Source organism: Ranitomeya imitator, chromosome 7 (genome assembly GCF_032444005.1).
Source record: "Ranitomeya imitator isolate aRanImi1 chromosome 7, aRanImi1.pri, whole genome shotgun sequence".
Taxonomy (NCBI): domain Eukaryota; kingdom Metazoa; phylum Chordata; class Amphibia; order Anura; family Dendrobatidae; genus Ranitomeya; species Ranitomeya imitator.
The window spans coordinates 88,274,962-88,299,164 of NC_091288.1; the positions used below are offsets into that span (position 1 = coordinate 88,274,962).

General features: G+C 45.4%; 2 protein-coding genes across 3 annotated transcripts in view; one reads left to right on the forward strand and one right to left on the reverse strand.

Annotated features, from left to right (window-relative positions):
• Window positions 1–1,845: 1,845 nt before the first annotated feature.
• Window positions 1,846–20,179, reverse strand: NDUFB3 (NADH:ubiquinone oxidoreductase subunit B3). Its single transcript, XM_069733603.1, has 3 exons — window positions 20,051–20,179; window positions 4,996–5,134; window positions 1,846–2,083 (listed from the first exon to the last, which is right to left on the reverse strand). The coding sequence occupies exons 2-3, from the start codon at window positions 5,130–5,132 to the stop codon at window positions 1,927–1,929; spliced, it is 294 nt and encodes a 97-aa protein (XP_069589704.1). The 5' UTR covers window positions 5,133–5,134; window positions 20,051–20,179; the 3' UTR covers window positions 1,846–1,926.
• A 193-nt stretch (window positions 20,180–20,372) lies between these two features.
• The window catches only part of HYCC2 (hyccin PI4KA lipid kinase complex subunit 2), a 78,915-nt gene continuing 75,084 nt past the window's right edge, over window positions 20,373–24,203 (forward strand). The window contains exon 1 of one of the 2 annotated variants that reach the window (XM_069733605.1): window positions 20,373–20,451. The gene's annotated coding sequence lies outside the window, so the exon portion shown is untranslated. The remainder of the gene's footprint in view (window positions 20,452–24,203) is intronic. The other variant, XM_069733604.1, reaches the window with a different exon arrangement.

Below are 24,203 nucleotides of genomic sequence, written 5' to 3' on the forward strand. Positions count from 1 at the left end.
CCCTCCGCAGCTCTGCCCAACGCAAGTGTGAAACCAGCCTAAAAATGTAATTATTTTTTCTTCACCGCCTAATGGTAAAAAATTCTGTGAATCACCTGTAGTGTCAATATGCTCACTGCATCCCTAAATGAGAAAAAGAGCTGCTCTGTTGACATGGAGTGGATTAATCACTGGCAGGTGCAGTCGTTGAATACGCAGGTAGTGGCCTCTGTTAGCCACTACTTGCCAGTTAGTTTTTAGAAAAATAAGAACAAATGCAATCATGAACTTCAAAGATATATAAAAGTATCTCAATCTTTATTAGTAACAAAATCAAAAAGACAAGGGACAGACCGGGTTAAAAGTGGCAAACAAACAGCATCCATATACTGCAAAGGGCTGGCATGACCATATTAATTCTAAAACACCATTGCAAAGGCAATATTAGTCGGGTCCATAGTATGCAAAAAGCATTTAGGGTTTAAATCCCATATATCAAGGTTTTTATATAACTCTATAGAGATAAATAAGGCACATATGCATATACAGATTGAAGACAATGTATTAAGGATACATGACCCCTGAAGGAGTGAACGCTGAAACGCGCGTTGGGGTGGGCAGGCTGACCACGGGGGATATTGGTGCTGCATGTGCAAGGTATCTATTGTAATCCTTAATACAGTGTCTTCAATCTGTATATGCATATGTGCCTTATTTATCTTTATAGAGTTATATAAAAACCTTGATATATGGGATTTAAACCCTAAATGCTTTTTGCATACTATGGACCCCACTAATATTGCCTTTGTAATGGTGTTTTAGCACTAATATGGTCACGCCAGCCCTTTGCAGTATATGGATGCTGTTTGTTTGCCACTTTTAACCCGGTCTGTCCCTTTGTCTTTTTGATTTTGTTTCTAATAAAGATTGAGAATTTTTTATATATCTTTGGACTTCATGATTGCATTTGTTCTTTTTCCATATGCATTTTTTGCAATTAGTCCAAATAAGTCCGTATCTATACTGTGATACTCAATGATGTAATTTATTCCAATTTGGAAGCTAATTTTTGGATATTACCTTTCATGTATGTATCTAGTATACTATGCTTGCCAATATTGCTTTTCAGTTAGTTTTTAGGTCAATTGTCAAAAAAATAAGAAGGTCCAGCACAACCCCTTTAATGTATTAAGAAATAAAAATTAGCCAGCAGTATGATTCTTCAGGTCATTGCGGTTCCAAACCTGTAAGGGTTTTTGATATTTTAGCGGAAAAAAAAATAAAAAAAAAAATTCTGAAATTTGCAGAAAAACAAAACAAAAAAAAAAAGTGGTTTGTATAGCTATAGATCAGAGTTTTATGTACGTGGTGATATTAAAAGGGAACCTGTCCTGTCTCCCATGCCCTCCAACACTGCAGCATTCACCTATATATGACTAAATTCCCTGCCTAACCAGCCATGTATTATGTTATTTAGTTTAATGCTTAAAAAAAAATTAAAAAAATTATAAGGTCCGCTTTTCTTATGCTACCTAGGGCTTTGACTAGTCGCTGGGCTGTGGCCGACATTCATAGCAGATCATGATTTATGCTACACGTAGCAGGGCTGAAGCCATGATCCGCATGCATAGATGTTACTGGAAAGGGACGGCACATAAGTGCACGGAGAAGCAGGAACCCCCAGTTCTTAGGGATGGTAGGTAAATTCCAACTATTGTATTAGCCATCTATGGCCTAGAAAATGGACATGACGGCATAAATGCTTTTGTTTGAAAAATGTGAAATGTATTTTCACACTGTGATAGTGCAGGCATTGTGCTAATCATTAGGAGATTCATCCACTACCATGAAAATACAACATGTATATAACTTAGAACAACAAACATTTAATACAGTTTCAATCTACAGATTTCTGAACAGCCAGTGTGCGCTGCCTTGCATCATTGTTCAATGGTGGCCGCTGTTTTTCTTGGGAGGAAAGAAAGCGTATTCTACGCCGAGTGAAACCACAAAAGCAGCAAACCCCCATTTAAATCCTTTGAACAAAACTTGATTGATGGTGATTGGTTTAGAAAATTCTCCCATGAACCTCCAAGCTTCATTCCTGAAAAAGAAGAAGAAAATCAGAGTAAGTTTACAGACACAAACACTCAGTCTTGCCCAGAGTATCGATTCTCACCTCCAGCTCTTGGGCACCTTTGGGATATCTCAGAGAGAACACCCATGGTAGTGTTAGAGGGACTGCTAATAAGAACATCACATAAATAACATAAATGAGATCCTGAAAACATGGTGGTAGTCCGATATCCAACACCCCCCTATCCACATCGGAAATGAGAGAGGTGGATTATGTTCTGACCCACATCAGAAAAGGCGCATACGTGATCAGAAAGTAGTGACCGGCCACTTACTGGGCAACCTGCTGTAGTTTTATATGCTGCAGATCTAACAGTGCTCGGAATGCTGAGCTCTGTATGACTCCGCCCACACCACTGATTGATCGCTACCTGTGTACACTGTGCATAAGCAGAAAGCTGCCAATCAGTGGTGGGGGTGAGGTTATACAGAGATCATGACTATGGAGGACTACATGGCAGAAGGTTTCCTAGTCCTCTAGTGATAAAATCACAGCAGATTATCAAAACGACATTAAGCAGCCCAGTAAGTGACAAAATACTGGAACCAGGTCTCTGTTTCTACATTATGCTGCTCTCAGATTAGGTGGCAAAAACCTGGTGTCAGATTCACTTTAAAGAAAAATGATGTCTGATCTTCAGTTATGATCACATGCAAAAGGCCATGTGAAGTACATGTAACGACTCCTCAAAAACAGGCCGATTCCTACGATCTGTTTCTGAGCTGATGATCAAGGCTCATGTGACTTCACAAAGGGCCTGATGCATTAAGACTAGCACTGCATACACCAGTCTTAATGACAGATGTGCAAGAGTAAAGATGCAACAAATTCATTAATGTATTTGACGCATCTTCTCAGCGTCATATTCCGGCTGGAATAGCATTTTTGGAATAAGATACACCGTCACCTTTCATGAAATGGCTGTATGGGTGCCGCCATACACCAGTCATTCCAATGCTCTACCTACAATGGTGGGGTTGGCAGGGACAGTCATGAAATGCCAAAAGATGTTACATTCTTGCCCAATTTCATGCTGCACAAAAATTTAACATCTTTTCAAAGTTTTTTTTAAATTTTTTTATAAGGGGTACTGTTCGTTGGGGTCCGGAATCAGGAGACACCCAGGGATCAGTTGAAAATTCCACTCTGAAGGGCACAACCTTTGCATATCAGCTAAATCTATGGGTCTTCTCACCAAGGAGCGATGTTTGGACCTATAGACTTACCATTATTTGAGCCCACACAACTCTGTGCATGCGGATCATGAAGGCGCTCTGCACTTCAGAGCGGTGTTATTCCGAACTGGTGGGGGTCTCAGGACCACCAGCGCTCTCTCTGACCAGCAGCACTCATTTTGTTACAGGATAGTTACCCTTTAAGCCAAACTACTAGCATGAAGGAGGAAGGTGCAGTAACTAACAAGCCAGAGACAAATCCGCCTGTGCCAACCTTTTTTCATAAAACTATTTTCAATTTCTAGATAGAACAGGGAATATATTGACACCTTGGGGAAACACAGAGGGAGTATTTGTTACCATGTGTACAGCAAATAAACAGCAGTAGTCTCCTGGGGGGAATATGAGAGATCAATGGAAATGCCAACAATCTCAATTTTCACAAGACCTCATACAGGACAAATGTCTCCATTTTTGTATATGGCATTTTTATGGTGTGGCTGATGCAGGATTGAACTGTTTAGAGGCAAATTCAATTCCTTAGATCTTATGGGTGAAATGAAAGATCCAGCAATGTTCAATCTAAGAGCTGGGGAAGAATGTGAATAAAGGAAATTAAATGAGTAAATGTTCAGAAACTTTGAGAACCTTTTGTTGATCCAGAGAAAGGTAAAAATAAACTAAAAGACAAACAAAACCTGCAAGGCATCATGAACGAGTCTGCTACATTTCCTCTCCTGATCCCAAGTCATGATCAAACTGGATCAACATTCAGAGCATGATTTTTTTATTTTGTCATAAATATTTACATCCCAAAAATTCCCTCTCTTTTTTTTTTTTTTAACCATCGGCTTTTTCCGTGTGACCAGTTCCTGAGGTCAGAAGTTCCATTGATCTTGTGGTAAAAAAAAAGTTTTGCCTCCTCTGGAGATGGAACCTCTTTTTGCATGAAATGACCTTTTGTTCTTTTCAGGGAATTTCACATATCAGTTTTACACCAGATTTTATGTACAGGTTATTAAGATACTTATACAAGTTAAAGGAATTGTCCACTACTAGGACAACCCCTTCTCGATCTAAATGTTTGGTGCCGATAAAATAAAAACCACTCATACTCTCCTCCTGTGCCGATGCTGTTCCAGCAGTGTCAGCTCTCGTGTTCCCGGGGCTCTCATGCGGTTGTTATGACACGTGACCCCTGAGCTCAGTCAGTGCCGCCTTCACTGTCCCCGCCTTCAGGCGTGTCGAACATCAACAGGAAGCCAGGGCTGCAGCTGATCTGACTTCCTGTTGATATTCGATTTGTCCGAAGGCGGGAACAGTGAAGCTGGCACTGATTGGGCGCTGGGGGGTCACACGTCAACAATCGCACAAGAGTCCTGGGAACACGACGGCCGACACCACTAAAACAGCACGGACACAGGAAGGGCGTATAAGTGTTTTTATTTTATCATTTATTTTATCATTCAGATGCAGAAGGGGTTGTGCTAGTAGTCGTGTATTGCTTAGGTCTAATTCACAATTTTATTCCCAGATATAAAAAAAATTACACTACACCCTATTGCCCAATCTGTGTCGTATGTTTCTGTGTAACCATGAGGAAATCCCAAGTGTCGGGACGTCCTATATGTTGCAAGAACGTTCTCAAGACGTCCTCTCTAGCACAAGCTTTTCGTGCAGGATAGACTTTCGTCTGAATGATACCTTAGCCATGGATCCCGCAGTCCCTTTTTTGCAAGCTTCTTTTGGACATCTTCCAGAGGTGTCCCCTCTATTTTCCATCGCCTGTAATCTGGAATGGGAATCTTCTCATGTCCATGGTGTTCATGTCCGTGGCCCATACCTGTGAAAGATAGGGATTTACTTTATTATAGATTTCCATCAACAATTCAGGAGTGGATGGCATCAGATAAATCCCCCATGGCCCTGTTATGCAAGTAATGGGCACACCATTAGGAGTCTGCTTACTGACAAAACAACTTCACATGACCACACACGAAACGAAAGTTTCACACGTCCGGTCAGATGCCATAAAGCTGATCTTCCTGGTTCTCGCATTCTCCATAACAATAATAATAAGAAGAAGACGACAAAGCTAGCTGGCATGTGATCACAAATATACAAATTACATATGAAAAGTCACATGACCACTGCAAAAAATAGAATTTGTCTTACCGGTAATTCGGTTTCTAGGAACCTTCCATGACAGCAGTATTGGAGGATGTTTCCCCGCCCTAATAGAGGACAGGAAACAGAAGAGGTTAAATACCCCTCCCCTTCCTGCAACCATCAGTGTTTTTTTCTGGACACAGTAGCATGTATAGTTACCACTCAAGTGCAGGAATCATCCAATAATATCAGATAGGGAGGGAAATTAGTGCTGTCGTGGAAGGTTCCTAGAAACCGAATTACCGGTAAGACTAATTCTGTTTTCTCTAGTCACCTTCCACGACAGCCACTTCGGAGTAATGCCAACAGCTAATTTCTTAGGGAGGGACAATTGCCTGCAGAACGCGTCTGCCAAACGATAGGTCCCTATTGAAATTTATATCCCAGAATAGAAGAAAGACAGCGCCACAACGGTCAGTGATGAAGACCTTACGTGTTTAATCTGCCTCCTGCGGCGACGTTTCGGTACAATAACCTTTATCAAGCACAGTGTAACACATGTTCCAACCACCATTATATACAAATAGCACCACCCCCTATTTAGCGGTACACCAATAGGGATACAGCAGCATACTGAAAAAAGACATATACATATAAATACATATCAAAATCACATTACAAATAGATTAGATATTGTCATTGTTAAAGTAACAAAGATCTACTAGCTCCGATCGCTCTAATGTCAGAAATCCAGCCCACAATAGCACAGAAAGCTTCCCCACCTTACAGTTGTAAACAAATGACATTCCTCCAACAGACATGCAGCATTCCCCGTAACCAGGATACCAGCCAACCCCCAGGATGACCTCAGAATGGCTGCTGTCCAATCATATTCACAGTTCCTTGTCATGTGATCGCAAAAGTTCCAGCATACAGAGTGTATTACTGCGCAGGTCCAGTCTTCTCTTTGTTGTCCTGACGAAAATATCCACTGCGCCTGACTGAAACGGCGTCCGTGTGGGACCAAATCAAGAGTGGTACTGCGCAGGCTCCAAGTCCTCACCAAGCGCTCGTATACTTTGAAAGGCAGAGGCAGCAGTGCACATGTCCCACATAACTCAGGTGCATCGTAGAATAATCAGACATCTGCAGATGTACTTTACTAATGTCTTTACTTCCACAGTAATAGAGAATCCAGCAGCGCAAGAGTCTGTTAGCATTAAACCTGGAAACTCATGATATAAAAAAAACAAAAAAAAACAAAAGAGGGCACAGGCAAATCTATATAGAACAGCACCAACACATCAATAATAAATATAAGCATATATATGTATATATAGAGAAATCGAGCATTTATCATATTATCACAATCTTATACATATAAAAAACACTTATCTCATTATACGATGTGGATAAAAGGCTAAGGAGATATTATACATGTCTGTAACTATACCAACATAACCAAAAGCCTTCTCTCAAGGAAAAAGACAAGAAAATGATGAAGGAAAAAAGGAAAGAAAAGGGGTATAGCAGCACATTTTCAAAAGTGAAGAACACTATTGCATATAGAGGAGAACGTCTATTATATATAGTCCAAATTATTTGGTCGGCTGAACTCCCAAAGCGAGCAATCATCAATACAAGTAGAGTAAGTATACTACAGCTCATAAAGAATGAGACTCCTAAAACAAGAATAGAAAAGTATATAACAGTTAAAAACAATATACTAAAAAGGATACTGCAGAGAATATAAAACGGATGCTAAAGACAACAGCTCTGCTGGTACTCTATGTTCATTCCCCTAGGATGCAGGGTGTCAAGCTCAAAAATCCATCTCAGTTCTTTTCTCTTCAAAAGTGCAATACGGTCTCCACCCCGTCGCATCACCGGTACATCATCAATAACTCTGTATCTTAATTGGTTGACTGAATGACCCATTTCGTGAAAATGTCTCGGTACAGGTAGTTCCAATATTTGAGTCCTAATTGTACTCTTGTGTTTGCTGATCCTAGCCTTGACCTCCATTGTGGTCTCTCCGACATAGAAGAGACCACAAGGGCAGGTCAAGACATATATCACAAAATTGCTCCTACATGTGTACCGTTTCCTGATCTCATATCTTTTACCGGTATAAGGATGACAAAACGAAGCCCCCTTAACCCCTTAATCCCATATGACGTACTATCCCGTCCAGGTGACCTGGGACTTAATTCCCATGGACGGGATAGTACGTCATATGCGATCGGCCGCGCTCACGGGGGGAGCGCGGCCGATCGCGGCCGGGTGTCAGCTGCCTATCGCAGCTGACATCCGGCACTATGTGCCAGGAGCGGTCACGGACCGCTCCCGGCACATTAACCCCCGGTACACCGCGATCAAAGATGATCGCGGTGTGCCGGCGGTGCAGGGAAGCATCGCGCAGGGAGGGGGCTCCCTGCGGGCTTCCCTGAGACGATCGGTACACGGTGATGTGCTCACCGTGTACCGAGCGTCTTCTCCCTGCAGTCCCCGGATCCAAAATGGCCGCCGGGCTGCATCCGGGTCCTGCAGGGAGCACTTCCGGGTCAGGATCAGGCTGCAGCTGCAGCTCTAATCCTGCCCGGCTGTATGTCAGATCACCGATCTGATAGAGTGCTGTGCACACTGTCAGATCGGTGATCTGTGATGTCCCCCCCTGGGACAAAGTGAAAAAGTAAAAAAAAAAATTTCCACACTTGTAAAAAAAAAAAATAAAAAAAAAATTCCTAAATAAAGCAGAAAAAAAAAATATTATTCCCATAAATACATTTCTTTACATAAAAAAAAACAAAAAAACAATAAAAGTACACATATTTAGTATCGCCGCGTCCGTAACGACCCGACCTATAAAACTGGCCCACTAGTTAACCCCTTCAGTGAACACCGTAAGAAAAAAAAAAAAAAAACGAGCCAAAAAACAACGCTTTATTATCATAACGCTGAACAAAGAGTGGAATAACACGCGATCAAAAAGACGGATATAAATAACCATGTTACCTCTGAAAACGTCATCTTGTCCCGCAAAAAACGAGCCGCCATATGGCATCATAACCAAAAAAATAAAAAAGTTATAGTCCTCTGAATAAAGCGATGCCAAAATAATTATTTTTTCTATAAAATAGCTTTTATCGTATAAAAGCGCCAAAACATAAAAAAAATGATATAAATGAGGTGTCGCTGTAATCGTACTGACCCGAAGAATAAAACTGCTTCATCAATTTTACCAAACGCGGAACGGTATAAACGCCTCCCCCAAAAGAAATTCATGAATAGCTGGTTTTTGGTCATTCTGCCTCACAAAAAAATCGGAATAAAAAGCGATCAAAAACTGTCACGTGTCCGAAAATGTAACCGATAAAAACGTCAACTCGTCCCGCAAAAAACAAGACCTCACATGACTCTGTGGACCAAAATATGGAAAAATTATAGGTCTCAAAATGTGGAGACGCAAAAACTTTTTTGCTATAAAAAGCGTCTTTTAGTGTGTGACGGCTGCCAATCATAAAAATCCGCTAAAAAACTCGCTATAAAAGTAAATCAAACCCCCCTTCATCACCCCCTTAGTTAGGCTAGGTTCACATTGCGTTAATGGGTTAACGCTAACGGACAGCGTTGCACGGCGAAAATGTCACAATTAACGCCGTGCAACGGGTCCGTTAGCACAACCATTGACAGCAATGTGATTTTCAGGTGTAGCGCATCGCTAGAGCGTGCCATTTTCGGCTCGCGCTAGCAAGGTGCCATTCTTTTGTGGCGCGCCTCAGACGCTGCTTGCAGCGTCCGCGGCGCGCCCGAGGTCCGATCCCCGATCTTCCAGAGCGGGGACGTTAACGCGACCACTAAACACGACACCTAAAAAGACATTGTGTTAGCGCAATCCGCTAGTGCTAAACGGATTTCCCTAACGCAATGTGAACCTAGCCTTAGGGAAAAATAATAAAATAAAAAAAAATGTATTTATTTCCATTTTCCGGTTAGGGTTAGGGTTAGGGTTAGGGCTAGGGTTGGGGCTAGGGTTAGGGTTTGGATTACATTTACGGTTGGGATTAGGGTTGGGATTAGAATTAGGGGTGTGTCTGGGTTAGGTGTGTGGTTAGGGTTACAGTTGGGATTAGGGTTAGTGGTGCGTTTGGATTAGGGTTTCATTTATAATTGGGGGGTTTCCACTGTTTAGACACATCAGGGGCTCTCCAAACGCGACATGGCGTCCGATCTCAATTCCAGCCAATTCTGCATTGAAAAAGTAAAACCGTGCTCCTTCACTTCCGAGCTCTCCCGTGCGCCCAAACAGGGGTTTACCCCAACATATGGGGTATCAGCGTACTCGAGACAAATTGGACAACAACTTTTTGGGTCCAAGTTCTCTTGTTATCCTTGGGAAAATAAAAATTTGGGGGGCTAAAAATCATTTTTGTGGGAAAAAAAAAGGATTTTTATTTTCACGGCTCTGCGTTGTAAACTGTAGTGAAACACTTGGGGGTTCAAAGTTTTCACAACACATCTAGATAAGTTCCATGGGAGGTCTAGTTTCCAATATGGGGTCACTTGTGGGTGGTTTCTACTGTTTGGGTACATCAGGGGCTCTGCAAATGCAACGTGACGCCTGCAGACCAATCCATCTAAGTCTGCATTCCAAATGGCGCTCCTTCCCTTCCGAGCTCTGCCATGAGCCCAAACAGTGGTTCCCCCCCACATATGGGGTATCAGCGTACTCAGGACAAATTGAACAACAACTTTTGGGGTCCAATTTATTCTGTTACCCTTGTAAAAATACAAAGCTGGGGGCTAAAAAATCATTTTTGTGAAAAAAAAAAGAATTTTTATTTTCACGGGTCTGCGTTATAAACTGTAGTGAAACACTTGGGGGTTCAAAGCTCTCAAAACACATCTAGATAAGTTCCTTAGGGGGTCTACTTTCCAAAATGGTGTCACTTGTGGGGGTTTTTAATGTTTAGGCACATCAGGGGCTCTCCAAACCAACATGGCGTCCCATCTTAATTCCAGTCAATTTTGCATTGAAAAGTCAAATGGCGCTCCTTCCCTTCCGAGCTCTGCTATGCACCCAAAAAGTGGTTTACCCCCACATATGGGGTATCGTCGCACTCAGGACAAATTGCACAACAACTTTTGTGGTCTAATTTCTTCTCTTACCCTTGGGAAAATAAAAAATTGGGGGCGAAAAGATCATTTTTGTGAAAAAATAAGATTTTTTATTTTTACGGCTCTGCATTATAAACTTCTGTGAAGCACTTGTTGGGTCAAAGTGCTCACCACACATCTAGATAAGTTCCTTAAGGGGTCTACTTTTCAAAATGGTGTCACTTGTGAGGGGTTCCAATGTTTAGGCACATCAGGGGCTCTCCAAACGCAACATGGCGTCCCATCTCAATTCCAGTCAATTTTGCATTGAAAAGTCAAATGGCGCTCCTTTCCTTCCGAGCTCTGCCATGCGCCCAAACAGTGGTTTACCCCCACATATGGGGTATCGTCGCACTCAGGACAAATTGCACAACAACTTTTGTGGTCTAATTTCTTCTCTTACCCTTGGGAAAATAAAAAATTGGTGGCGAAAAGATTATTTTTGTGAAAAAATATGATTTTTTATTTTTACGGCTCTGCATTATAAACTTCTGTGAAGCAATTGGTGGGTCAAAGTGGTCACCACACATCTAGATAAGTTCCTTAGGGTGTCTACTTTCCAAAATGGTGTCACTTGTGGGGGGTTTCAATGTTTAGGCACATCAGTGGCTCTCCAAACGCAACATGGTGTCCCATCTCAATTCCTGTCAATTTTGCATTTAAAAGTCAAATGGCGCTCCTTCCCTTCCGAGCTCTGCCATGCGCCCAAACAGTGGTTTACCCCCACATATGGGGTATCAGCGTACTCAGTACAGATTGTACAACAATGTTTGGCATCCATTTTATCCTGTTACCCTTGGTAAAATAAAACAAATTGGAGCTGAAATAAATTTTGTGTGAAAAAAAGTTAAATATTCATTTTTATTTAAACATTCCAAAAATTCCTGTGAAACCCCTGAAGGGTTAATAAACTTCTTGAATGTGGTTTTGAGCACCTTGAGGGGTGCAGTTTTTAGAATGGTGTCACACTTGGGTATTTTCTATCATATAGACCCCTCAAAATGACATCAAATGAGATGTGGTCCCTAAAAAAAAATGGTGTTGTAAAAATGAGAAATTGCTGGTCAACTTTGAACCCTTATAACTCCCTAACAAAAAAAAATTTTGGTTCCAAAATTGTGCTGATGTAAAGGAGACATGTGGGAAATGTTACTTATTAAGTATTTTGCGTGACATATCTCTGTGATTTAAGGGCATAAAAATTTAAAGTTGGAAAATTGCGAAATTTTCAAAATTTTCGCCAAATTTCCGTTTTTTTCACAAATAAACGCAAGTTATATCGAATAAATGTTACTACTAAAATGAAGTACAATATGTCACGAGAAAACAATGTCAGAATCGCCAAGATCCGTTGAAGCGTTCCAGAGTTATAACCTCAAAGGGACAGTGGTCAGAATTGTAAAAATTGGCCCGGTCATTAACGTGCAAACCACCCTCGGGGCTTAAGGGGTTAATCATATTACTGAGGGATTTTGCTGTTTCTGCTCCTTCCTATGTGAGGGACACAGGAGATTTTATTCAATCTCTTGAAGGTATACATGTGGTTGATTCCACGTGGTTAGTCTCCTTCGATGTATCATCCCTGTACACCTCCATTGAACATACCAGGGGATTGTCCGCGGTCGGTGTGACGCTCGCTGGCTCCTGCATGGCTCCGGATTGTGCACGGTTCGTCCTGGCGCTGCTGGAGTGCATCCTGGGGAGGAATTTTTTCTATTCATTTTCACGAAATGGGTCATTCAGTCAACCAATTAAGATACAGAGTTATTGATGATGTACCGGTGATGCGACGGGGTGGAGACCGTATTGCACTTTTGAAGAGAAAAGAACTGAGATGGATTTTTGAGCTTGACACCCTGCATCCTAGGGGAATGAACATAGAGTACCAGCAGAGCTGTTGTCTTTAGCATCCGTTTTATATTCTCTGCAGTATCCTTTTTAGTATATTGTTTTTAACTATGTTATATACTTTTCTATTCTTGTTTTAGGAGTCTCATTCTTTATGAGCTGTAGTATACTTACTCTACTTGTATTGATGATTGCTCGCTTTGGGAGTTCAGCCGACCAAATAATTTGGACTATATATAATAGACGTTCTCCTCTATATGCAATAGTGTTCTTCACTTTTGAAAATGTGCTGCTATACCCCTTTTCTTTCCTTTTTTCCTTCATCATTTTCTTGTCTTTTTCCTTGAGAGAAGGCTTTTGGTTATGTTGGTATAGTTACAGACATGTATAATATCTCCTTAGCCTTTTATCCACATCGTATAATGAGATAAGTGTTTTTTTATATGTATAAGATTGTGATAATATGATAAATGCTCGATTTCTCTATATATACATATATATGCTTATATTTATTATTGATGTGTTGGTGCTGTTCTATATAGATTTGCCTGTGCCCTCTTTTGTTTTTTTTTGTTTTTTTTATATCATGAGTTTCCAGGTTTAATGCTAACAGACTCTTGCGCTGCTGGATTCTCTATTACTGTGGAAGTAAAGACATTAGTAAAGTACATCTGCAGATGTCTGATTATTCTACGATGCACCTGAGTTATGTGGGACATGTGCACTGCTGCCTCTGCCTTTCAAAGTATACGAGCGCTTGGTGAGGACTTGGAGCCTGCGCAGTACCACTCTTGATTTGGTCCCACACGGACGCCGTTTCAGTCAGGCGCAGTGGATATTTTCGTCAGGACAACAAAGAGAAGACTGGACCTGCGCAGTAATACACTCTGTATGCTGGAACTTTTGCGATCACATGACAAGGAACTGTGAATATGATTGGACAGCAGCCATTCTGAGGTCATCTTGGGGGTTGGCTGGTATCCTGGTTACGGGGAATGCTGCATGTCTGTTGGAGGAACGTCATTTGTTTACAACTGTAAGGTGGGGAAGCTTTCTGTGCTATTGTGGGCTGGATCTTTGTTAGATTAGATATTGTCATTGTTAAAGTATTTGTAATGTGATTTTGATATGTATTTATATGTATATTGTTAACGATATCGTTGCTTTTTGTGACGTAGCAACGATATCGTTAATAAAATCGTTATGTGTGACAGCGACCAACGATCAGGCCCCTGCTGGGAGATCGTTGGTCGCTGAAGAAAGTCCAGAACTTTATTTCGTCGCTGGATCTCCTGTGGACATCACTGGATCGGCGTGTGTGACACCGATCCAGCGATGTCTTCACTGGTAACCAGGGTAAACATCGGGTAACTAAGCGCAGGGCCGCGCTTAGTAACCCGATGTTTACCCTGGTTACCATCCTCCCGGCGCTGTGCTCTGCACTCCTCCTGTACTGGCTGTGAGCGTCGGTCAGCCGGAAAGCAGAGCGGTGACGTCACCGCTCTGCTTTCCGGCCGCTGTGCTCACAGCCAGTACAGGAGGAGTGCAGAGCACAGCGCCGGGGACAGACAGCGGTAGGTAAGTATGTAGTGTTTGTTTTTTTTACTTTTAGGATGGTAACCAGGGTAAACATCGCTGCAGCGATCCGGATCGTTGTCGGTATCGCTGCAGCGTCGCTTAATGTGAAGGGGCCTTTACACTGTGCTTGATAAAGGTTATTGTACCGAAACGTCGCCGCAGGAGGCAGATTAAACACGTAAGGTCTTCATCACTGACCAGTGTGGCGCTGTCTTTCTTCTATTCTGGGATATGGACTTGCAGCCGGGCTGGACCCCTTGGCATTGACTTGCGCGAATATGCGAATGGAAGCTGTATGGACATAGGGTGCGGTTTTTCTCTTTTTGGATTTCTGCCTATTGAAATTTAGTCTGTAGTGCCTGGTGAATGTATGGACTGACGACCAGGTGGCGGCTCTGCATATCTGCTCAGACGATGCGTTCCCTCTCTCTGCCCAGGAAGTCGAAACTGAACAGGTGGAGTGGGCTTTCAACGATGCAGAGGGTGCAAACTTCTGGGATGAATATGCTAGACAAATGGCTTGTTTGATCCAGTTAGTGATCGTACTTTTAGCTGCTTTTTTGCCTTTATTCTGTCCTGTCAACTGGACAAATAGGTATTGGTCTATCCTCCAACTTTCCATCTGTTGGAGGTAGAAAAGGACCACCCTGCGGACATCCAGGGTGTGAAAGGCTTCTTCCTTCGGATTAGAGGGATTTGGACAGAATGAAGGTAAAACGATATCCTGACTTCTGTGAAAATCTGAGACCACCTTAGGCATAAAGGAAAGGTCTAGCTTAAGGATTATGCTATCCATGGTGATGGTTAAGTATGGCTCCTGTACTGACAAGGCCTGCAGCTCTCCCATACACCTAGCGGTAGTGATTGCTACTAGGAAGATGGTCTTAAGGGTCAGGATTTTTAAGCTGATGGTTGATAAGGATTCAAAGGGGTCCCCGGTCAGACTATTCAGGACAAGGTTCAAATCCCAAGGAGGGGTCTGGACACGGAGACTAGGGCGAATCCTAGTTGCAGATGCCATGAAATCCTGATCAAAGAAGGAACTAAGTGCCGACACCTGAACCTTTAGGGTACTAGGTGAGAGTCCTAGAACCAGTCCCTTCTGGAGAAATTCTAAGATTTGTGCAATATTGGGATGGAACAGATCGGGTTTGTTTGGGAAACACCAGGATGACATTTTTTTTCCAAACCTTGCCATAGATGGCGTTGGTTATTGGTTTCCTACTTTTTTGTAGGGTCTGAATTACATCATCTGAGAACCTCTGGCTCTCAAAATCTCGGCCTCAGTAACCAGGCAGCCAGTTTCAACCTGTGTAAGTCTGGGTGTAGCAGGGGTCTCTGCTGAAGAAGGTCCACTATCTGGGGCAGAAGTATCGGGCCCTCTAGAGACATGTCTGTCAATGCGCCGTACCAATTTCTTCCTGGCCACATCGGTGCCACCAGAATCATTGTGAGTCGATCTGCACGGATTTTTTGTAGTGTTCTTGGCAACATAGGAATTGGTGGGAAGGCGTATGCAAGAGCAAACTTCGAAGGATGGGAGAAGGCATCCAGTCCTTGCACTTCGCTTGACGGGTTGAGGGAGAAGAAAGTGCTCGACTTTGTGTCCTGACTCTTGGCAAACAGATCCACGTTGGGACTTCCCCCACCTCCGGACCAGGGATAGGAATACCTCTTGGTTTACAGACCACTCCCCAGGATGGAAGTCTCTCCTGGGCATTGTCTGATCCCTTTATGTGCACTGCTGTGATGGATAGGAGGTGTTTTTCTGCCCAGGAAAAAAATTCTTGCAGTGGTCAATTTCAGGCTGGTGTATTTCGTGCCTCCCTGGTATCAGAGGTAGGCCACTGTTGTCGGACATTACACGTACACGTTGACCTTGGATGAGGATAGATACGGCTTTTAGAGTCTCCTCCACCGCTTTTATTTCCCTCAGATTTGAGGAGCTGGACCTGATGTTTGGGGGCCAAACCCCCTGAAAGTGGGAACCTTCTACTACGGTGCCCCAGCCTCTCTGGCTTGCATCCGTTGTGAGCACCATCAGGGGGAAGTTTATCCTAGCTGACTCCCTGTTGAAGGTTTTGGGAGTTCAGCCACCATGAAAGGGAGGATTTTACGTGACTGGGGAGAGGAATCCTCCTGGTTAATGCATTCTGGCGTCCTTTCGAATGCATCAGGATGTGGGACTGAAGTACTCATGTGGGCCTGGGCCCAGGAGACTGCTTGGATGCATGACGTCAACGAGCCCAGGATTGACATTGAGTTTCTTAAGGTTGGGGTCCTCTGATTCCTGAATCTGGAAATCCTCAGGACGAGGTCGAGTTGACGGTCCCTGGGTAAGAAGGACATTCTTTCCCCTGAGTCCAGATGAACTCCTAAGAATTTTTTTCTCGAAGATGGATGGAGATCCGACTTCTCCAAGTTTGGAATCCACCCCAGGGATCTCAGGATATCCAGGACCTTGGTCACATCCAGATTCAGACGAGGAATGGATGGAACGACAATAAGAAAATAGTCCAGATACAGGATGATACAGATCCCCTGTTGTGGGATGAAGATCACTGATTCTGACATGAAACCCGTGGAGCTGACGAGACTCCGAATGGAAGGACATTGAATTGGTAATGGCTGACTCGATGGTCTTGGACCACTGCAAATCTGAGGAACTTCCTGTGGTCGGGATGTATCGACACATGATAATATGCGTCCCTCAGATCCACCGTAGCCATTACCCAGTCCTGACCAATAAGCGGGATTGCTGATCTGATTGATTCCATTTTTGAATCTTCGATATTTGATCACCTGATTTAGGGGTTTCAGGTTTATGATGATCCGGTGTTTCCCAGAGGGCTTTTTTTTTTTTACCAAAAATAGGTGAGAATAGTGACCCTCTCCCATTTCCTGATATGGTACCCGGGAAATTACTCCTGCCTGGAGCAGACCGTGAAGATCTGAAATCAGGGATTCTCGAAGATGTGGAGACTGTAGGGAGGTAATTGTCAAAGGGTGAGGAGGAGGAGTCTCGAATTCTAACCGCAGGCCTTCCTGTATGGTACGCAGGACCCACTGATTTCTGGTGATGGTCTGCAATTGGGAGAGAAAGCCCGAGAGTCGGTCCCCGACCAGAGAGCAGTCATTGCTTCTCAGGGGTCTGCTGGTGTTGAGGGACAAGTATGTTCCTGGTTTTACCCCCTTTGGGGTAGCTCCACCGGCCTGATTTACCCTTACCCCTGTAATCTCTCTGGGGAGCTTGCTCACGGGAGAGACGAAAAGAGCGTTTCCTAGAGCTTTTCTGCTCCGGAAGAGCTTTCTTTTTATCTGTAGCCTTGTCTAAGATTTCATCAAGGGCTGGTCCAAACATATAATGTCCCTGAAAAGGAATACCACACAGTTTGGACTTGGAGGTACAGTCACCTCCCCAGGATTTAAGCCATAGAGCTCTCCTAGCTGAATTGGAGAGAACTGCAGACCTAGCGGCTACCCGTACAGACTCAGCGGAAGCATCCGCAAGGAACCCCATTGCCATGTGAAGAAGTGGTAGAGAGTTTAGTATCTCTTCCCTTGATGTCCCGAGAAAGGCGATTCTCTAAAGTACGTAGCCAGAGAAACAGGGATCTGGCAACACATGTTGAGGCCACATTTGTTTTTAGTAGATTAGTGGATGTGTCCCAGGATTTCCTTAACAAGCTCTCGATTTTCCGATCCATAGGATCTTTGAGCTAAGAGGAATCTTCAAAGGGAAGAGCCGTCTTTTTGGTTACCCTGGACACCTGTACATCTACTTTAGGTATTTCCCATAAAGAACAGTCTCCATCAAGAGGGATACGATTCTTTAATTCTGATGAGACACTCAAACCTTTCTCAGGTAGGCCCCATTCATGAAGGACAAGATTTTCAATGTTTTCATGTATAGGGAACCCCTTCAGGGCCCTGGGTTTTAACTCCCCAAACATGTCATCCTGACTGATGAAGGCTCTGATGCTGTCCAGAAGAGAGGGCTGTTCATTACGCAGCACTTCATCCATGCATGGTTGGCAGAGCTTTTTCTTATAAGTAGAGGGAAACTTGGATGCACGTGCACCACACTTGCGGCTGGGCATCTTATCCTTTTTAGGGGCAGGGACCTGGTCTCCCTAAAACTAGAGAGAAAGGTGAACTAAGTCACTTTATAATTATCTGGACAGCAAGGGACCTCATCCACTACTTACAGTGCAGGAGTTTGTCGCCGTCCATATGGTCAGTCAGTCACCAGTCACAGAAGGGACATAGACAAATGGGCTTTACCTGGAGGCTTTTTCCCCGACCAGAAATATATAGTATCGAAGTCGTCAGCGAGTTTAGTGCTCCTCCTCCCTAGGGTCCGGAGGGGGTGATGCAAGCAACGCCCATCATGGCTGCCATAGGATCAGGACGCCGGCCGGCGCGCGTGCTCCAGCGCATAGGGACGAAACCAGAAGTTCGGGAGCGTCACTTCCGGTGTGCGCGCAGCCTCCGGCAGCAGCGAGGAGTGAGGAGAAAGCCGGGGGGGCTACAGGTGGACCCTGGTGCACTTCACCACCCTGCTTTACCCCACGAGGAGGCACAGGAAGGGCGGGATAGGGTCCCAAGTCACGCGGAGGACGCGGAGATGGGAGTAGTCACAGGAGGAGGAAAGCGGAGCCCCTGACCTCGACTGCCCGCCACATACAAGTAACAGCGCTCCCGATCGCTCGCCGCGGCAGCACTATCAGAAACCTCTTCATGCCCCATAGGGGACAGAAAAAACATTGGTGGTTGCAGGAAGGGGAGGGGTATTTAACCTCTTTCTGCGCAGATTTTTACAATGGCAAATCCGCAACGTGCGTGCATAGCCTTACTGGTGGCATGTGCTTCTACTCCCTGAATGATAGTGATCAATCATATGCAGGCAGCAGCACTCAAACAAAAGAAGAACATCCCCCACAATAGCTTAGAGCAGCTTTCTCAGTGTGCGACATGCACTGATACAGCTCTGAGCTCCCGGTCTAGCCTCCTACATGAGACCAGTGAAGGGAGAGGAAGTACAGCTATGTTTAGCTGTGTCACATTAGAAAACCTATCAGTTCTCCTCCTCTCACAACACTGTCAGTTCTGCTGTACAGTCCTTCCCCCACACTGCTTTAATAGAGCAGAGAGCTTAAAGCAGGGGTGTCAAACTGCATTCCTCGAGGGCCGCAAACCATGCGTGTTTTCAAGATTTCCTTAGCTTTGCACAAGGTGCTGTAATCATTATGTGTGTAGGTGATTAAATTATCACCTGTGCAATACAAGGAAATCCTGAAAACATGACCTGGTTGCAGCCCTCGAGAAATGCAGTTTGACACCCCTGGCTTAAAGTATCCCATATAACAAGTAGTGATTTTCTGCATCAAGAGCATGTGATAGATGTACGGGACGTCATCACGGTAGGAGATAATTATCACAGCGCTGGTCACATGATCAGCAACCAGATCTCAAAACCAGGAACCTTTAGCAACTGTGAATACACAGACTTTTGTGATCCTTTCAAAAGCTTCATTGCAGAAGACCCGACAAAGGGCTAAGTGAGAGGAATGTAGACTGTGAGCCCCGGCGGGGAGGGGGACGATGTCTGTAGACCGCTGCAGAATATGACGGCGATATAGAAGGGCTAGATGGTGACTTATGCGGTGCACATGCATTCCACACTGGACACAATGCAATGGGGTGACGTGGTGGCATGGAAACCGAGCAGACCACCAGACCGGACCACACTGGCAGTCAGGTGCGACAGTGACCTGCGTGCGAACTGTCACAGAGCAGAAAGTCACAGGTGAACACAGAATGTCATGGGGTCTCACGACTGAAGGCGTCCGAACCACACAGAAGTCAGTGATAACAGGGAAAGTCCTTGGCTCCAGCCTGGCCTATGTACACACACACGCACACACGCACACACGCACACACGCACACACGCACACACGCACACACGCACACACGCACACACACACGCACGCACACACACACACACACACACTGTAGCTGCCGTGTGCACGGCAGGGACTACCTGATAACCAGAATAAGCCCTTACCTGAAATACACTGCTGTAGGGGACAGCTCCTAGCAGGCAGGAACCGGAAATAGGCTTCATGAAGGGCGGATGTCACTCTAGTAACCTTGTGAAAAACCTTATGCAATGATATCAATAAAGTTAGTGAAGAAAAAAAAAAGTGAAGTCAGAGGAAAGGCATATTACTCAACAGACAGCCAATCAGCGCGCACATCTCCAGAGCGAGGCTCGGAACGCAAACAGCTGTTCTAATCTTCCTCGATGACGTGGGCGCCAGCTAGCACACCAATCAGGGCGGCTGTTGCTTGTGGAGCGGAGCTGTCCTATGGCAGGTGGCGTTGGTGCTTTCCTGCAGCTTGTCAGGAAGAAGAGCAGGAGGGGAGACATGACCGGGGCTCCGGGAGAGGAGGCGGCGGAGTGAGGTAACCGGAGCCTGGCGCGCTGTAATGCCGCTGCTGTCAGGAACCCGAGCAATGAATTCTAGAGGAGGGAAGGTTGTTTGTGGAGATGCAGAGTCTCCAGGTACGGACGGGACGCTCTGCACTGACATCCACTGCTGAGCATGAGTACGGAGAGTCGTGTAATAAGTGCAAGTGGGCGACAGTGATGTCACCAGCACAGGGGTCATCAGGGAGCGATGTCAGCAGGACAGGGGTCATTAGGGAGCGATGTCAGCAGGACAGGGGTCATTAGGGAGCGATGTCAGCAGGACAGGGGTCATTAGGGAGCGATGTCAGCAGGACAGGGGTCATTAGGGAGCGATGTCAGCAGGACAGGGGTCATTAGGGAGCGATGTCAGCAGGACAGGGGTCATTAGGGAGCGATGTCAGCAGGACAGGGGTCATCAGGGAGCGATGTCAGCAGGACAGGGGTCATTAGGGAGCGATGTCAGCAGGACAGGGGTCATTAGGGAGCGATGTCAGCAGGACAGGGGTCATTAGGGAGCGATGTCAGCAGGACAGGGGTCATCAGGGAGCGATGTCAGCAGGACAGGGGTCATTAGGGAGCGATGTCAGCAGGACAGGGGTCATTAAGGAGCGATGTCAGCAGGACAGGGGTCATTAGGGAGCGATGTCAGCAGGACAGGGGTCATTAGGGAGCGATGTCAGCAGGACAGGGGTCATTAGGGAGCGATGTCACCAGCACAGGGGTCATCGGGGAGCGATGTCAGCAGGACAGGGGTCATTAGGGAGCGATGTCAGCAGGACAGGGGTCGTCGGGGAGCGATGTCACCAGCACAGGGGTCATCGGGGAGCGATGTCAGCAGGACAGGGGTCATTAGGGAGCGATGTCAGCAGGACAGGGGTCATTAGGGAGCGATGTCACCAGCACAGGGGTCATCGGGGAGCGATGTCAGCAGGACAGGGGTCGTCGGGGAGCGATGTCAGCAGCACAGGGGTCGTCGGGGAGCGATGTCACCAGCACAGGGGTCGTCGGGGAGCGATGTCAGCAGGACAGGGGTCATTAGGGAGCGATGTCAGCAGGACAGGGGTCATCGGGGAGCGATGTCAGCAGGACGGGGGTCGTCGGGGAGCGATGTCAGCAGGACGGGGGTCGTCGGGGAGCCTTGTCAGCAGGACGGGGGTCGTCGGGGAGCCTTGTCAGCAGGACGGGGGTCGTCGGGGAGCCTTGTCAGCAGGACGGGGGTCGTCGGGGAGCCTTGTCAGCAGGACGGGGGTCGTCGGGGAGCCTTGTCAGCAGGACGGGGGTCGTCGGGGAGCCTTGTCAGCAGGACGGGGGTCGTCGGGGAGCCTTGTCAGCAGGACGGGGGTCGTCGGGGAGCCTTGTCAGCAGGGCGGGGGTCGTCGGGGAGCCTTGTCAGCAGGACGGGGGTCGGGGGGGGAAGGTCATCAGACCCTGATGCCACCAGTAAAGGTCTCATCATGTTATAGGTGATATGTCTGAGGATGTAGATGCTGTGTGGCTGCATACAGGTCGTTATATACCGGTCATTGCGTACTGTGTGTTATAGAATGAACATGGTGAGCCATGAAAAGAGCAAATCTCCTTTATTTCATGTGTGCATCTTAAAAAAACAAAACATAAAATCCTCAATCACTTACACTCCCCAACCAGATAATACATTTTGAAGAGCAGTTCAATGTTTGGGATGCATAGTCTGGTTGGGGAGCACAGATGACTGACGTTATGAAATAATGATGTGCATTTGACCTGTCGGTGTGCTGGATCACTGTATTCATTCTATGGAGGAGGTTACTCGCTGCGGTTGGCTGGATATACAAGTGCAGTGGTGAGGGAGCTGATCACACCGGCTTATGGTGCCGGGCCTCTGTGTGCCGGTACTATGAGTGATACATAGCCTGATTGATACTTGTTTTATATCTGCGCTGTAGTTAGAGGATCACTTTTCACAAACTGTTAGGGGCTGAGTCGCGTTGTTTATGGGACCTGAAAAGAAGCCGTAGTCTGAGACCCCTCCAGAGGTTGTGCCTTGTATTGGGCATCGCACGGTCTCCTCTCTGGAGCGGGCAGGCATAGACTTCTGACGTCATTCCTCAGCGTCTGCTCACTTGCTCTATTCTTCAGCACTTAGGTAAATGTGATTTTATTATTCTCTGCATGTCAATCTGTGCTCTGTAATCAAATGTCAGAAATGAAAACTTTTGTCTATGGTAACTGCAAATCCACCTAATAGGGGCTGTGTGAGATTAGAGAAACATGGCTGCTTTCTTCCAAAAACTGTTCCACACCTACCCACAGGTTTTAGTACTGCTGCTCAGCATAAGTCACTTCAGTGGACCAGACGTGCGATATCAGACACAACCATCCCATGGACGGGTGCAGCAAGGCTATTGGAAGAAAACAGCAAAGATTTACTTTTTGTAGAAAACTCTTTTTATGTCTAACTATATAGAAAAAAAACTGAGGGAGGCGGGAAAACGGCAGTAAGAAATCTTATATTTGTCTTTTTTAAGCATGATTGCCAAAGAACTCAGTGTAATGTGTGCATGGAACCTGAAAGAGGGGGTCATGGTGGCATATGGGCATTATAGAAGGGGGTCCTCCTTTCTTTGGCAGAGAGCCTCTGTGTATTCTGGCAGTCTCCAGCCATCCTTATGTAAGTTGGGCCATTCATCTAAATAACTGCCAGGTAATACAGTGCGGCAGTGCCTGGCTGGTCACAGCATCGTCCAGCAGCATCCGCCGGTTGCTGAGAGTAGGACTGTGAGGGATCAGCCGATGGGCCCGGACCCTTTGATCAGACACCTCTTTAAAGTATAATCTGCAGGTAGCAACATACAGAGCAGGTAAAGTGGGCGATCCTAGTCAGTGACTGACAGCCTTTGTGTAAGTGTACTTTCAGAGAGAGCTGTCAATCACAGATTAGGACCGCCCACTTGACTTATACGCCTAAGAATGAGCAGAAATTGTAATGAAAATGTGATGGTAACAAATGTTGGAAACCAGGTTCACTATGGATACTTTGAAGATAGCGCAGAGATCCACAGAGGCCAGAAGGACAACTCTTAGGTTTATTTCATTGATAATCTTCAATAAAACGAAGCATTTCTGGGTCCCAGGGATCATTTATCACGTAGCACTGTAGTAAAGGAGCCCTGGACCCCGGAAAGCTTTATAATAGACTGGATTGTATTTTCAATGTCACAGGTTTGCATGAAAGGGACGCTGTCAGCACAGGATGACTGTTCAAACTAAGTACAGGCGCTTGGTGTTTCACGTTGGGACCGATCACTTACATACACCTTCCCACCTACTTGTTTCCCCCTATCTCCATCCCCCTCTATGATTGACAGCTCTGGCTTCATAGAACCGCAGAAGGGAGGAGATAGATGGAAACCAAGCAGGTGGGAAGGGGTATATACATGATTGACCCCATAAAGCATCAAACTGCTGTACTTGGTTTGAGCAGTCATTCTGTGCTGCCAATCCCTTTAAGAGGGAACCTGTCAGTCAATCGTCTTGCCCAATCCATGGGCAGCATGAATCACAGCCTGGCTGCCTGATTGCAGCCAGGTATATTTTTCTCTGAAACACTCAAACATTCTATAGAAATCCTAGTCTCCGATTTATCAATGTGTTTTCTCCAGATTTCTGCTGCAAAATACTTTGAAAAATTGCAAAACCTTTTGCATGACTTTTCTGCTGGCTAGATCAGTCAGTGGGCAGGACTTATCTGGCTAGGCGCATGTCA

What these genes read in the sequence shown, in the direction of transcription:
- NDUFB3 (XM_069733603.1), bottom strand. Translation starts at nt 5,132, where the DNA reads ATGGGCCACGGACATGAACACCATGGACATGAGAAGATTCCCATTCCA. An exon ending in CTGCGGGATCCATGGCTAAG is followed by an intron (nt 2,084 to 4,995) that starts GTATCATTCAGA and finishes CTTCTTTTTCAG; the next exon opens with GAATGAAGCTTGGAGGTTCA.